Source organism: Dreissena polymorpha, chromosome 10, assembly GCF_020536995.1.
Source record: "Dreissena polymorpha isolate Duluth1 chromosome 10, UMN_Dpol_1.0, whole genome shotgun sequence".
NCBI classification, from domain to species: Eukaryota; Metazoa; Mollusca; class Bivalvia; order Myida; family Dreissenidae; genus Dreissena; species Dreissena polymorpha.
The window spans coordinates 89,594,057-89,610,355 of NC_068364.1; the positions used below are offsets into that span (position 1 = coordinate 89,594,057).

The 16,299-nt window shown below is 35.4% G+C and overlaps 1 protein-coding gene across 1 annotated transcript in view; it reads right to left on the bottom strand.

The window, feature by feature from the left end:
• LOC127849319 (uncharacterized) overlaps window positions 1-7,367 on the bottom strand; it is a 34,521-nt gene extending 27,154 nt beyond the window's left edge. The window contains exons 1-2 of the mRNA XM_052382039.1: window positions 7,241-7,367; window positions 25-220 (exon numbers count right to left, since the gene is read on the bottom strand). Coding sequence (XP_052237999.1) covers window positions 25-220; window positions 7,241-7,367 — 323 coding nt within the window. The remainder of the gene's footprint in view (window positions 1-24; window positions 221-7,240) is intronic.
• Between the last annotated feature and the right edge of the window lie 8,932 nt (window positions 7,368-16,299).

Here is a 16,299-nt window from a genome sequence, read left to right on the forward strand (position 1 = left end):
ACACCATGCTGGCGACATACGTACTTCAGGAGCAAAATTCCCTCCGCCTGAAAGTAGTCCGTGTTCACGCATTCCCACGTAGACAGACTTCCCGCGGAGGGATCCAGACTGCTGACGTCAATCGCGAGACCGCCCAACGTGCTGCTTCCAAACGTCAACTGTCCGCGCGTTCCCTCCCAGACGCTGTTCGCAAACGCAGCGGGCCACGTGCATGCGCAGTCTGTCAAAAGTGAGTAAGAATGAATACTTGCTTAATGCACAAGTTGTATTTAACGCTATTTTGTTTATATCATCATCATCATCATCATCATCATCATCATCATCATCATCATCATCATCATCATCATCATCATCATCATCATCATCATCATCATCATCATTCATCATCATCACCACCACCACCATCATCATCATCGTCGTCGTCTTTATCGTCATCATCGTCTATTGTTAGAACGTTCAAACGTTTAAATGCATCTGCTTTTTGATTAGGATAAGTACATAGCATAACAATCGAATCCGTTATACCTTCTTAGTGAGAGCACTTATTCTGGAGCGTCTCTTTCAGTTTTGTGGCACATTTGTTTTCTATGTATTTTCTCTAAGAAAATCATTATTTATAAAACATAGTGGAATTTAATGCTCAAGACACACAGCACTATTTAGAGCATTTAGCGAAAACAACGAGCGAAAAACAACTAAAAAAGTGGCATTACATAACTGCAAATAAGTGTGATGATGTGATCCATCCGTATCAGTAGTTATTGTTTTAGAAAGAAACTTAACAAAACACAATTTATTTTATGTAAGAAATTTTTAGCGAAAATTAAAGTAATCTATATGTATTTAATTTTCTCGAAAAATTATAAATATCTTATAAATATCGAACATTTAACGACAAACGGTTCGTGTAAATATTAATTTGGGTCTTGAAATTGTCTATCGTGCAAGCATATTACTACTACTAATGCTACAAATTATTTTACAACAGCCACTTACACTAATAAAAATCCCTGAAAAAAAATCATTTCACCTTGTGACTTATTAATAGTGTCAAATTAAAGTTTTGCATGTACAGAGTTTCGTTGAACAATACATTCACATTGAAAAACAAACGTCTTGTGGACAACCAGTATTGAATTTACTTAAGAGTTTATTTAATTTGACGTACATCCAACGTAGACATTTAATGGACTTAAAATTACATATGATTGTAGATATGTTTATACTATGTTATGTAAAACATACGCAAATGAAAAACACATAAACATGCATATGTTCGCGATATTAAATATATGTTTGCACAGAAAATAACATTTTTTCATTATGCATTCGTTTATGTGTATTTCACGCCGACAATTTTTGCCTTCAATTACTTTATTAACAGTTCTTATGTTTTGTCAACAAACCGTGTCTACTTTAAACGAAATAATGTGTTAATTGACTTCTTACCGAACAAATAAATATTTTGCCATTCAGAACTCATATGAATGAAAAAGTACTGCTTGTTTGAAAAAAATGACAACACAAATCAGTTGAGAGTAATACATGAATGCCTACTGATTTATCGTTAACGTACACCCCTTCATTTATTACATTCTCCACGGAGCGTAAATTCTCTCATCTAGAGTCCGTGCATTCTCAGTCACTCTTATCACATAATCCTCACCTAAAGGCTTCTATATGTAGAACATAAAGGCTTGTCATCGCGAAAGTAATCAGGCGTCAGGCATTGTACGTTCGTTCTTAACAACATTTCAACGTCTATTGAATCGTCATGGATTCCGCATACAAACATTTCAAACGTGTAGATTCATTACATTATTGTTGACGTTTAAAATGTTTAATATTTATACGATAGATCTACGCCAACACATTAAATAACGATTCGTCCGTCACTTAACTCGCTCATGGTTTGATTTATTTCTGTGGAATGCAAGTCAAACACCGATTACTCGTTCTTGAGTTCACGTGTGTTTTTCGATATCATTGGAAACGGTTATTGTGTGGAAAACGGACAAAATCGACTCAAAGAAATTCATATAAATTCAAACTGATTATTACAACACAATTTTTCAGACGTACTTTTTAGTAAGAAAAAATTAGTACCGGTAGTTAAAATTCCTTAACGTGAATTAAGGTTCAGAAGTGTAATCAGCGAACATTCAAGAGCACCAATTGTGTTGGCTGATTTTTGTCATATCGTTCTGACATGTTGGAATGCGTGAAGAAATTGTCAATGTCTCCATGACATCATACCGACTAAAATAATAATATATAAAATAAAAATACATTTGTCACAAGTTGTGTCGTACCGGAAGGTATAGTTTTAATTTTCTCATGGTGGCGTGATGGCGGGTTTGAAAGTCATCAACTCGACAACACGAAAAAAAACTACAAATATATCCGCCAGAACACCATAAAATGGCTACAATGCGACAATAAGAAATTGTGTCTCCCTTTTGGTCGTTCTGACGTTTATATCTGTTCTCGACCTGACGGGTATATCTGTTCTCGTTCTGACGGGTATATCTGTTCTCGTTCTGACGGGTATATCTATTCTCGTTCTGACGGGTATATTTGTTCTCGTTCTAACGGGTATATCTGTTCTCGTTAGATGACGGGTATATCTGTTCTCGTTCTGACAGGTGTATCTGTTCTCGTTCTGAAGAGTATATCTGTTCTCGTTCTGACGGGTATATCTGTTCTCGTTCTAACGGGTATATTTGTTCTCGTTCTGACGGGTATATCTGTTCTCGTTCTGACGGGTATATCTGTTTTCGTTCTGAGGGGTATATTTGTTCTCGTTCTGACGGGTATATCTGTTCTCGTTCTAACTGGTATATCTGTTTTCGTTCTGACGGGTATATATATATCTGTTCTCGTTCTGACGCGTATATTTGTTCTTGTTCTGACAGCTTAATGTGTCGATCTTTCGTCTTCTGGTGTTTGCGGGTGTGAAAGTCGCCAAAAACGACAATGCGAGACAACGACAACGAAAAATATACCCATAAGAACGACGAAAAAGAGCACCACTGATAGAATCAATGCGTTATTTCTTTCTATTGTTCTTGCATGTTCTCTTGTTGGCGACCTTCAAATCATCATCATCATCATCATCATCATCATCATCATCATCATCATCATCATCATCATCATCATCATCATCATCATCATCACCATCATCACATCATCATCATCATCATCATCATCATCATCATCATCATCATCATCATCATCATCATCATCATCATCATCATCATCATCATCATCATCATCATCATCATCATCATCATCATCATCATCATCATCATCATCATCATCGTCGTCGTCGTCATCATCATCATCATCATCATCATCATAATCATCATCATCATCAGCAGCATCATCATCATCATCATCACCATCATCATCATCATCATCATCATCATCATCATCATCATCATCATCATCATCATCATCATCATCATCATCATCATCATCATCACAACCATCACCGCCACTTCCACCACAGCCACCACCACCGCCATCACCACCGCCTTGATAATGATAATAATAATAATAATAATAATAATAATAATAATAATAATAATAATAATAATAATAATAATAATAATAATAATAATAATCATCATCATAATAATAATAATACTAATTATTATTATAATTATATTAATGGGAATGTAACATAAATAGTGTTAGCTATTTCGAAATGTACGCATGGGGCATGTTACATATATAGTATTTACTATTTATTAATGTACGCATGTGGAATGTTTAATAGTGTTAACTATTTATTAATATACGCATGTGACATGATACATATATAGTGTTAATTATTTATTATTATACGCACGTGGAGTGTTACATTTATAGTGTTGACCATTTATTGATTTACCCATTTGAAATGTTACATCGATAATGTAATCAATTAATTAATTAACGCATGTAACATGTTACATTAATATTTTTAATTATTTATTGATGTACGCATGTGGAATGTTAATTTGTGCCACAATCTTTTACAAAACCGTACTTTGCATGCATTTTCTGCTACTTCTTTTAATTTCTCAAATGTAAGGACATTGTTTAATTAAAAACACATCCGCAATTTTGACTTACCATTCTTAGGGATAAGTAGTGCAATCAAACACATCGCTTTAATCCAGTGATACACAACTTTAAATAGTTGTCTCATAGTTCTCGATTACAACTATCGCGTATTTTTTTGCTAAATTAATATTTCGGAATAATCGTAACTTGTTGTTTTGATTTACTGAAAAGAAATACCTAACGTTAATAAATTGATATATTATAATGCGATGTTCATATCGCAACGTTCTTGATGCACTGTCATTTATCGGCCGAATTGTAGACATTGATTTTATTGATATCGATATTATACATGGCTACTGTAAGCTGATAACATGGCCGTCCTTCCCAGAAATCGACATTACAAACGAAGCGGTATAAATGTTTGCTGCTGTTTTGTTAAAAACCAAACTGTGCTCGACAATGGAGACGGTCACAGTTTTGATGGTGTCTCATCAATTGAGATAAACAGTAGTTGTGTACTCGCTTGAGTGTAATAAACGAATGGTTCTCGTGAAGACGAATAACAGTCAAGAAATTATATGTATAAATACATGTACCGCAATTGTTTCTGATAAATATCTATTTATAATGTAATGCAATCCCGTAGTGAACGTAACTAATGAATGTACAATCACACGTTTTCCATTGGATTATGAAAAGTATTTTAAAATTGAACAGCTCTAATATTGAAGATTTTCTAACGTCACTCTTCTGAACATTTTTACATGTTTTTAAACAAGAAAATATCACCATTTTATGAAACAAGCACGTTTCTGCGCGATTTCTCATCATTTTGCAATCATTTGACGACTTTCGGAGTACCTTTCACGTGGTCGTAGTTATATTGTGTCGTCGTTATATTCTGGCTTGTTCACAGAACAGAACAGAAAATTAATTCGTATAATTTGCAAATATCTTACTAGCGAGGTTTTATTTATGGTATCAACGTATGCACGATGCGTTATTTTTCTATACAAATGGTTGTCCATTTTTTAACTGTCAATTGCAGACTGAAGCATTTTAGCCAGTAGAGTATTAAGCATTGACTTCGCATAATAAATGCAGCGACTATCCACACGATTCTCCTATGTTCCTTTAATTGTATTCTTGCATTATACCGGAGCTATTTAGTTAAAATGTTTACATTCATCAATTTAAAGCATATAACGTCATGCTTCATGCAATAATATGTGAAAAGGTCGCTTTTTGTCGGCAAAATTTCTGGTTTTAATATTTAAAATATTCTTTCCGAGTCCTTTTATGACTAAATGTTTTGATTATAACAATGCGTCAGTAAATCACCATATTTCTGCTGACTTACAAAGACTGAGATTACTAGGTGTTATTGCTATTTTGTTTGAAATCCACATGAGCCTCGATCTGAGAAAACCGGAGCTTAATGCATGTGCGTACAGTGTCTTCCCACACTCGCCTGTGCCGTAAACACAGGCTTATCACGGACGACACTTTCTGCCTAGGCTGCTTTTTGTTTATAAGATACTCCCTTTAAACGAACAATATAACAGCGGAAAGTGTCGTCACTGATGCGCCTGTGCAGACTTCACATTCTAATTTATTACCTGATGTCTTATATAAATGATAATTAATTATTTTTTGCTATTTCTTCGTCGAAAAAGAAATTTGCAATGTTTTAAACTGGTACCGGTGAATATCGAACTGTTGACCGGTCAACAGTTTGAACTGTTGCCCGCTGGAATAATGACGTCATTTCGTCGAAAAAAGTTAAACAGTCAAAATTATTTATTTTATCGATTACTGTTGTGTGTAAATAAAATTTAGTTTGCTGTTTTTTCTATGTTGGAAATTTGATCAGGTAATAAAGCACTTATTTCATGGATGCTTGGTGAACAGTCAAAACTGTTGTCCCTCGGTATCAGGGCTGACATTTAGAACTGTTGCCCTCGGCCTATCGGCCTCGGGCAACAGTACAAAAGTCATCCCTGATACCTTGGGAAACAGTTTTGACTGTTCACCGCGCATACATGAAATAAGTGTATATTGTTACGACACTTTACGCACATGCATTAACCCCTGTTGTCACAGAGAGAGGCTGATATGTTGATTGATAAATGTGAACATTCTATGCTCGTTTTTCGTGTTCTCAAGTGACTTTTAAGTACTTTTATCCTTATTCCCGTCTTTAAAAAAGTGCTATACATATATATTAGATATTTTCACTATTTCTACTAGAAAGCTAAATAGAGATTTCATCTGTTATTTTCTCATGAACAACACATATTATCATACGTTTATCGGCGGTTTCCCAATAGCACATGTCTTATGCATATGAATGCAGTTTTATTTGAATACGATACATATTCTTAAAATTTAAAACTTTAGATTTTAAGATATCTCTAGAGTTAATTTTATTTTAGAAAACATCTTTAAATATCCCTGAATGGTGTATTTCTGATGCATGTCAATCCTTTAAAACTTAGATGCCGGCGTGCAAGGGACACAATGGCATATTATGCCGTTGGTAAAAAAGACATTATGACAAAGCACATAGTGGCCGAGGCAGAAGATAAAGAGATGAAGATTTGGTAAGACGCTTTCTGGATTGAATTCATCTTGAAGATAAGATTTAAAGTGGAGTTCAATAAAGATCCATAAACAATCGAAGATGCGGTTTACTTTGCAGAAAATCTGTTGCAAATAAGAAACAAGAGCACCGCATAACGGGTGCCACGCTCGGCTGCGGGTGCAGTTTTGAATAGATGAAAGCTTGTCAGATTTTTTTAGAGGTCACAGTGACCTTGACCTTTGACCTAGTGACCCAAATATGGGTGAGGCATGTATAACTCATCAAGGTGCAGCTACATATGAAGTTTCAAAGTTGTAGGTTGAAGCACTTTGATTTTAGAGCCAATGTTCAAAACCTTGACAAAATGTTAAGGTTTTAGCACGACCCGGACGACATGACGACGGACACGACGACGAGCTGGCTATGACAATACCTCTTTTTTTCCGAAAACAGCGGAGCTTAGAATCACAGTTAAGAGTAAATGTTGAGCGTGAAGACATATATGATTAACGCGTTCGTGTGGGATTATAAAGGTACACAGCGTTGTGTGTTCAGGTTCTTCCTTTTACTTTAGATTCATATATAAACATGACGTATATAAACCCTTTTCACGTTCTAACTGCTTCCTAATTTCAACTGGCATCTTATCTATTACAACTGGGACTTGCAAACTGCCGTAACTGTCTTGACTCTGACACATAGCTTCTAAACTGCGAATGTAGGTCTCCATTTTAGCATGAAAAGTTCTCAAACTGGACGCTTTACTGGACGGAGCGGGTAGTTGTAATAGAGCCTGCATGGAAGCGTGTATGATTTTGTATTGCTGACCGTACCTTTCCTTCAGTAGATCTACAGCACGTGCATAATTTGCGTTAGTCATGGCAAAACCTTCAATTACTCGTGCGGCATTTCCTTGAAGTTGGGATTTGAGAAACGTGAATTTCTGGACATCGGTCAGATTAGCGTTCATGTGAATGGTAGACTCATATGAATCCCAAAAGGATTGCCATCGCAATATATCTCCACTAAAACTTGGTAATGAAATTTTAGGTGGCCTGTAAAATTGCGTCGAATTGCTACTGACTGAATGATTAGAATTGAAACTTAACGTACAAAGCGTTGTGTGTTCAGGTTCTTCCTTTTACTTCAGATTCAAATATAAACATGACGTATGTAAACAACAACAAATATAACGTGACGTCAAGGACGTACTACACTAAAGCGCGGCGCGGCAAATAACGTTACGTTTCATTCACAACAATGATACTGGAGCACATGAAATTGAAGAACATATAAGAAAATGCCCAAATGATCGTCGGGCAATGTGACGTTCTTTGTAATCAACATATGAAAAAGGAACAGAATAAACAGTTATGTAAAGGATACAAATACAATACCTTTTATCAGAGATGAGAAAGTACCGGATGATGCAGTCGAACTCTTCTGGATGTCGTCCGAAGGGGAGCACCATTTGTAATACATAGTGACCAAGTGGCATCATAGGAAGGCCAGATGTTCAACGATCTGTGTGCTCTCCTGGACATAATAAAGATCCGCAGTAGTCATCGAAACTCTCGGGGAAATGGCCAGGTTCAAAGATTCAACCGATCCCTAATTATGAAGGTGGTCAAAGCATACCTTACTGACGAGGAGAAAGATTGGGATCTGTACCTGGGTTGCTTGGCTGGAGCATACAGATCGACTCCTTGTTAGTAAACAAGTTTATCGCCAAACATGATGATGTTTCATGGACAGTATTTAGCATCTTTGGTAAATGTGTGTCCATTGGTCCAGTGCATGTATCAAATAAATATGAACGTATTTTCAAATACTCATAACATAATACTATTATTTGAGTTTGTTCTATGAGCATTTGACATTTACATAACCACACTATGCGAGTAGAAAAGGGAGAGTAAGTTGGTTCCTTTTTCCTAGTTCCTTATTCCTTATTCGAATAAGGAATACGGAACAGTTCCTTATTCCATATTCACGAGCAACATATTTGATATAGAGTTTTTTTTTAAAGAAGAATAATGCAAAAAAATCTTAAGTAAACAAAACAAATAACTCGAATACATTTACTATATGTATAACGTTACATATTCTATGTTTCTTCTTTGCGCTTTCATAGGACTTCTTGTTTAAACCGAACCGACATTTTCTACTTCGAATTCTTACTTCACTTCAACAAAACTTGAAGCATATAAGATTATGTTACATGTATGTGACGTAAAAGAACAATCTAGCACATTTAAACATGTTTGTTTTTATTAATAGTCCAGTTCCTTTTTCGCGGCTGAATGATGAAAAAACATGTCCTTATTATTAATTCAAGCCGAATAAGGAACTGGCATTTTCTTACTTTAATATCAATCAAACTGATCCAAAGTGAACCACATCTAAAATAATATTATTATAAATATAAAGGTTGTATATTTAAAATGCTTATTGCAACACATTTCTTCTTAGTTTTAAGTAATGATTGTCCAGTTCCTTATTCAGTTTGAATAAGGAAAAAGGAGCTGGTTCCCTTTTCCTTATTAAAATCGAATTAGGAACTGGAATGCTCTTTCTATAAATTAAACATAAAAATGAACCAACGGGACACATACATCAACGAAAATCATTGTAAATGTAGATTGGGTATACACAATATTAATTACAGTATATTTATAGTTTGTTTTATTTAATGATAACCTAGTTTCTTAATCGGTTGGAATAAGGAATAAGGAACTGGTTCTTTATTCCCTATTCAAATCGAATAAGGAATTGGTATTTTCTTACAAAACAAATATATTAATATGAATAAAGTGACACATAAATCAAGGAAAACCGCTGTAAATGTAGTTTGGAAATGATATAAAATATTTATTGCAGTACATTTCTACTTTGCTCTTTTGTGTAATGATAAACCAATGCCTTTTTTGCGGCTGAATAAGGAAATAGTAACCAGATGCACTAACTAAATGTAGGACTGATAACCACCGAGAACAGCGCCAAGTTGTCGGTTCCCACGACCTTTAATCGTGGGCAAATATTGAAGGTCGCCGGATGTACATTTGGCATCCTAGAGGGACGAAACGCGCTTTCGGAGATAGACAATCTATTGAAATAAAAACACACAATTACAGCAATGTAAGCTTTTGGTTTTAATTGGAAAAAAAACTACAACGAAATACATAGGCGACGAAACTTTTCAGTCTACTAGAGGCAAATTCGCAGCTGCTTCAAATTCAATCTCGCCTTTAGTGTGACATCAGTGACGTCGCACTGATGGCAACGCTGTCCGACTAATTGGCATTCGGTGCGAATACAGAACTGTTACGCTAAGAACGGCGAAGGGCTGTTTACCATCAAGACCATTTGCATTGTTTAGATCCCATGGTAAATAATCGTATGCCGACGTTGAAAGTCGCCGAATGAATCGTTGGTCTGCATGAGCGAGAAAACGCGTATTTGCACTTTAACAATCTGAGAAGAAAACACAATTTTACAGCTTGTATGCGCGTTAAAAAAAATAAAAAATAAAATAAAGTATTAAGGCATTTCGATGAAACGTTTCAGTCTACTAGATGCACCTGGACCGCTTCTTCCGGTGCAGTCTTGCTTTTATGGTGACGTGTTAAAATCCTTTTGCATTCTCAATCATATCCCTTCGCAACTGTTTGCGTATCAGAACGGAATTAGATATCTAAAACATATTTAGTTTTCAGCTCGTATAGTCTTCATATAGTCCTGACCAAAGTTCAGGGTCAGATAAGACTTCATGAACTGTACCAGAGATATAAATAACAAATCTTACATTAAATATCGCCATAAATAACGAATATAACGCTATGTGATTCGGAAATAATCCACATTGAATTATCCGAAATAATGGCCTCTGAATAAGGAATTGGTAATAAGTTAGTTCCTTATTCAGCAGCATGTATTTCGTACAATCACTTTCGGATATGTTATGTTTTAATGTTGTGTGTGTTATTTATGCTTGTTATATGGAAGTATTCTGTCACTTTTCTTTTTATATTCTATTTGACAATAAACGCTGAAAACAAGTATTATTATGACGATATTAAGGAAATGGTATTGCCGTACTCACACATAAATTAAAATTAACCAAAAATACTTAATGTCAATGAAAATCATGATATATGTAGGTTCGGCGTAAAAAATATTTGTTGCAATATATTTCTACCTAATTTTACTTAATGATAACACAGTTCATTATTCGGTGTGAATAAGGAATAAGGAACTGGTTCCTTTTTCCTAATTCAAGTCGAATATGGAACTGGCATTTTCATCCTAAATCTTTTTATAAAAATGAACCAAGGAGACCAATAAATCAATGAAAATAATTGTAAATTTAGGCTGGGTATCAACACATTAATTGTTGTACATCTCTTCTAAGTTTTATTTAATGATAACCTAGTTACTTTTTTCGGATTGAAAAAGGAATAAGGAACTGGTTCCTTATTTCTTATTCAAATCGAATAAGGAACTGCCATTTTCTTACACATATACAAAATAAAATGAACCAGAGAGACCAATTAATAAATGAAAATCATTTGAAATGAAGGTTCGGTATCAAAAATATGCATTATAGTAAAGTTCTAAATTGTTTTTTGCGTAACCAGTTTTTTTCGTGGCAAAAAGTTACCAGTTGCACTAACTTCGGAAAAAACAGCACTTGCAAGACCAGCACTATTTTGTCGGTAACACGACCTTTAATCGTGTTGCAACGTTGAAGGACGCCGGATCAACCGTTGGCATCCAAGATTGAGAAAACTCGTTTTCGGAGATAATAATATATTTACCTGTAAATATAAGCACTCAAGTAAAGCTTGTATACGCATTTGTTTTTCATTTGAAAGACAAGAAACGGAAGCATCTCTATGAAACCTTCCAGATTTTTTAGAGGCCCCTGTGTCGCTGCTTTCGGTGCAGTCTCGCCTTCATGGTGATGTCGCACCGACGACGACGCTGTTCGAAATATTGACATTCGGTACGTATACAGAGCTGAACTGTTACAGCTCGGCGAGGGACTGTTCACAATAGAAGCCATCGCCGTTTTGTAGATCCCAGGGTCAATAGTCGAGTGCCGAGGTTGAATGTCTCCGGATGTACCGTTGGCCTGTATAAGCGAGAAAACGCGTATTCGTCCTTAAACAAATCTATGAACGAAACAAACTATTACAGCTAGTATGCGCGCAAGTGTTATAATTTTAAAATTAAATATTGAGGCATCTCGATTATACTTTTAAGTCTACTTGAGGCACCTAGACAGCTGCTTTAATGCATTCTTGTTTTCATTCTTGTTTTGTTGCTTGAATAATGAATAAGGACATGGCTTCTTTTTCCTCATTCAGCCGCGAAAAAGGAACTGAACTATTAATAAAAACAAACATGTTTAAATGTACTAGATTGTTCTTTTTCGTCACGTACATTTTACACAATCTTATATGCTTCAGGTTTTGTTTATGTGATGTTAGAATTCGAAGAGCATGCCGGTTTGGTTTAAACAAGAAGTCCTATGCAAGCGAAGAAAAAACATAGAATATGTAACGTAATACATAAAGTAAATGTATTCGAGTTATTTTGTTTTTATTTACTTAAGAATCTTTTGCATGATTTTTCTTTAAACCCCTATATCAAATATGTTAATCGTGAACAATGACTACGGAACTGTTCCTTATTCCTTATTCGAATAAGAAATGAGGAACAAGGAAAAAGGAACAAACTTACTTTCCGTGAATAGAAAGCGTCATAAACTGACAAAACCAACACTGTGTTTTCCCTAAAATTTGCTCAATAATTACGGTACCCGGCGATTATGATGACAGAGAAAACACTCATTACGCATATTGCTCTAACACTAATGTTCGCGCTTTACGCACAGGTGGAAGTAACGTACCCAGGATAGTTTTTTTTAGGAGCCCAATATATTTAGATAAATATATAAAATCATGTTTAATTAGAAAAAAAAATTGACAAAGAGCCATGAAAAAAAAATCCCCACCCTCTGATATTGAAATCATAACAAGGTCATTAACTAGAATTTATCATAGACCTGTCTTCGTGGGCCGCAAAAATGTCAAAAATAGCTTTAATCCAAAGCATCCCTTGATCCTCCTATGGGCAATTGGACAACCTTTAAAAAAAAGTTAACTTAAAAAAAATCTGTCCAGCCGTTAACTCACAGTCGGTCGATAACCAAGCAATATTTCCAGTCCGTTTGTCAACCCGAATACATCTTCGACAGACTTTCAAACAATATTTTTTACTTTTTGCCCCTCAATAGAAAGCTCGCATTCTATTCCTTTAAAACAACGAGGCGTGATAAATAATGCATGCATATGCAACCACTTACCTCTAAAAACTAATTCCAATACAATCAGAATGATAAGTATTTTTCATTTATTCACATTTATTAAAACGTCGTTGTTGTTGTTGATTGGATATTTCTGTGCCTGGCTCTGTCAGTGTAATTCACTGGTAAGCCGGGTTCAAGAGCGATGACTACTTTCGTTTTCAAGTAAATCAAATTTAGACTTTAAACAGTTGTTGCAAAGAAAATATAAACTTTTGGAATTAGTTTTTAGGGGTAAGTGGTTGCATATGCATGCATTATTTGACACGCCTCGTTGTTTAAAAGGAATAGGACGCGATCTAATCGATTAAGGGGCAAAAAATAAAAAATATTAATTGAAAGTCTGTCGAAGATTTATTCGGATTGATAAACGGACTGGAAATATTGCTTGGTTATCGACCGACTGTGAGTTAACGACTGGACAGATTTTTTTGAAGTTAACTTTTTTTTAAAGGTTGTCCATTTGCCCATAAGTGGATCAAGGGATGCTTTGGATTAAATCTTTTTTTGACATTATTGCGGCCCGCGAAGACAGGTCTATGATAAATTCTAGTTAATGACCTTGTTATGATTCCAATATCAGAGGGTGAGGATTTTTTTTCATGGCTCTTTGTCAATTTTTTTCTCATAAAACATGATTTTATATAGTTATTTGAATATATTGGGCTCCTAAAAATAATAATACTATCCAGAGTACGTTACTTCCAACTGTGGCTTTACGCTGCAGTTCTTATACATTTCTGACTTAACCGTAGATACACCTGCAGTATCCTAAAGTCAAAATCAAATCATGACTTTAAATGCAAATCCATTTTTGAACAAATATGTGGTGTTTTCGATCAAAATATTAAACGAGATTTCTTATCTTACGATACCCCTCTTTACACATAAAGCAACATGGAAGTTCACTCGACACACTCAACTGGTCGAGAGGTGACCGAACTTCATTGTGGAAATTGTAAATTAACATATGCAGATAATGAGTTCAAAGTGCTATGTTTGTAAATTAAATCATTAGCCGTTTTGTAAAAATAGTAATGCGTTAACGGTTGCATTACTAGTTAGTTTGAATCGTAAATATTACAACATGCATGCGCAATATAACGTTGTTTATCTTATTTGGGTATCCCAAGGTTTGAAACATCCATTTAGAGCAGCACAAACAATTGTTTATGTAAATAAAACGTATTTTGGCAACACTAAATTATTCCGATAAAAATAAAAAATAAAGACTTTAAATGTTGTCTGCCTCTCACTCGATTTCTTGAGTTACAATTTTTATTAGCTTATTTCAGAAATGGGGCTTTTTCTGGAAACATTTTTGACTAGCGGTCACCTGTAGAAAGATGTTAAGCCATGAACTCAAACAGCATCAATCGGATCATCATGACACTTGATAATTTTTGGGGACATGTAATCTTAGCCTATTAAATGAGTCGCGTTCTGAGAAAACTGTGCATAATGCATGTGCGTTAAGTGTCGTCCCAGAGTAGCCTGTGCAGTCCGCACAGGCTAATCAGGGACGACACTTTCCGCCTAAATTGGAATTTTTGCTAAGAAGAGACGTACTTTTAACAAAAATGTCATGAAAGCGAAAAGTGTTGTCCCTGATAAGCATGTGCATATTGCACAGGCTAAAATGGGACGACACTTCACGCACATGCATTATGCCCAGTTTTCTCAGAACACGACTAAAATAACCAGCCATATCGAATGAAGCACTTTTGAACTGTTGACCATAATAAACATGGCAAAAATATTCTCCCCCAACTCAACCAGTATTAATCGTACCATCATCAAATGTAGCGACACTGTTTGTGGGCATGAACTCGCGACCAAGTACGATTTAGTATTTATAAATGATTGCCCTTGAACATCGCGAGGTTTACCAAATTAATGTCGCCAGCTCTTACACCCAATAGTTATAGTTTTACGATTATCAAACTGCATACAATTTGGTCAGACCTTTAAATAGGCGCATTTGTCACACAGACGTTAACACACAATCTTAAAATATAACATAATATACAAGCCATTTCGTGTAATTAACAAAGTTAATCTATTTTATCCCACTTTTACAGCGAAATCGGTTGATTAAAGCCCCGTTTATTAAATTTCATCTATAATCAACGGCAAGGCTATAACCAATGGCACGAAATGACGTCATCAACTGCCGAACCGGGACTACTTTTTCCCACGCACCTCGTCACCTGTATTTGCCAAGTGCATCAATAATAAAAACAATCTCAAAAGTTTGTCAATCTTAATGACCTTAAAACAAAGAAAAGTAGCAAAAAAAACGTGGTTTTTGTCATTTATTTAATTAAAACCTCTAGTATTAGGTAATTTTAACACTATGAAAATAGGTTCTGTTGTTGTTGCTCCCGTTTGAAGAAGTCAGTTCGAGTTGCTCCCCTTTGACCGTAGAAAACAATCGTCTGGACCAATAAATCCTGTGTTAATTTACAAGCTGTACTCGGATATGCATCCATCTATTTTTCTTCAAAGCATCTTTTCAACCTGCCAATACGCACAAATGATACTGCATCCCAGTGGTTTTTGCGTCAACAATTGGGTGTCAACAAGCTAGGTCAGATGCTGAAGGCCATGGCAAAAGACGCCGGCTTTCTCAAGCACAAGAGAATAACGAACAACTCAGTTCGCAAATTCCTGGTCCAAAATCTTCGAAATGCAAACATTCCACCCACTGAAACCATGGGCATAACAGGGCACAAAAATGTCCAGTCCATTACCAATTATTCCAACATATCTGTTAAACAGCAGCAAAAGTGTTCATTCTTGCTCAGTCCAGTAAATGTAACAATCCAACAGATTCCTCTCGTTCACCTTCATGCACCGAAACGATGGCCGAACTGCAGCCTAGACAACCACTGTCTACCGTCGAACAAGTTGATCTTTATGTTCGCCCCACCCAGTCACTTCACCAGCAAATGTCTTTCTCTAGTTCGATCAACTTTGCCTCACAATTCTTTGGTGCCAATCTTTGTTTTTTCGTCACGAAATATCCACATATTATAACAAAGAAGCAAATATTGTGCACCTCGTGATCGACTTGATAGTTTCATATCGAAAGTGAATTGTGTGTGGTGTTAGGCTACGTTGTAAACGTTGTAAACAAATGTAGTTCCTTGTATATAACAACTTAATGTCATATAGATATCATAAAACTTTAAGATTTGCAATTCAATATGATTAAAATTGTACTTAATAACGCTCGACACTTTGTTACAGAACGATATTCTGATTAAAAAAAAAGATTATTTGATCAGCG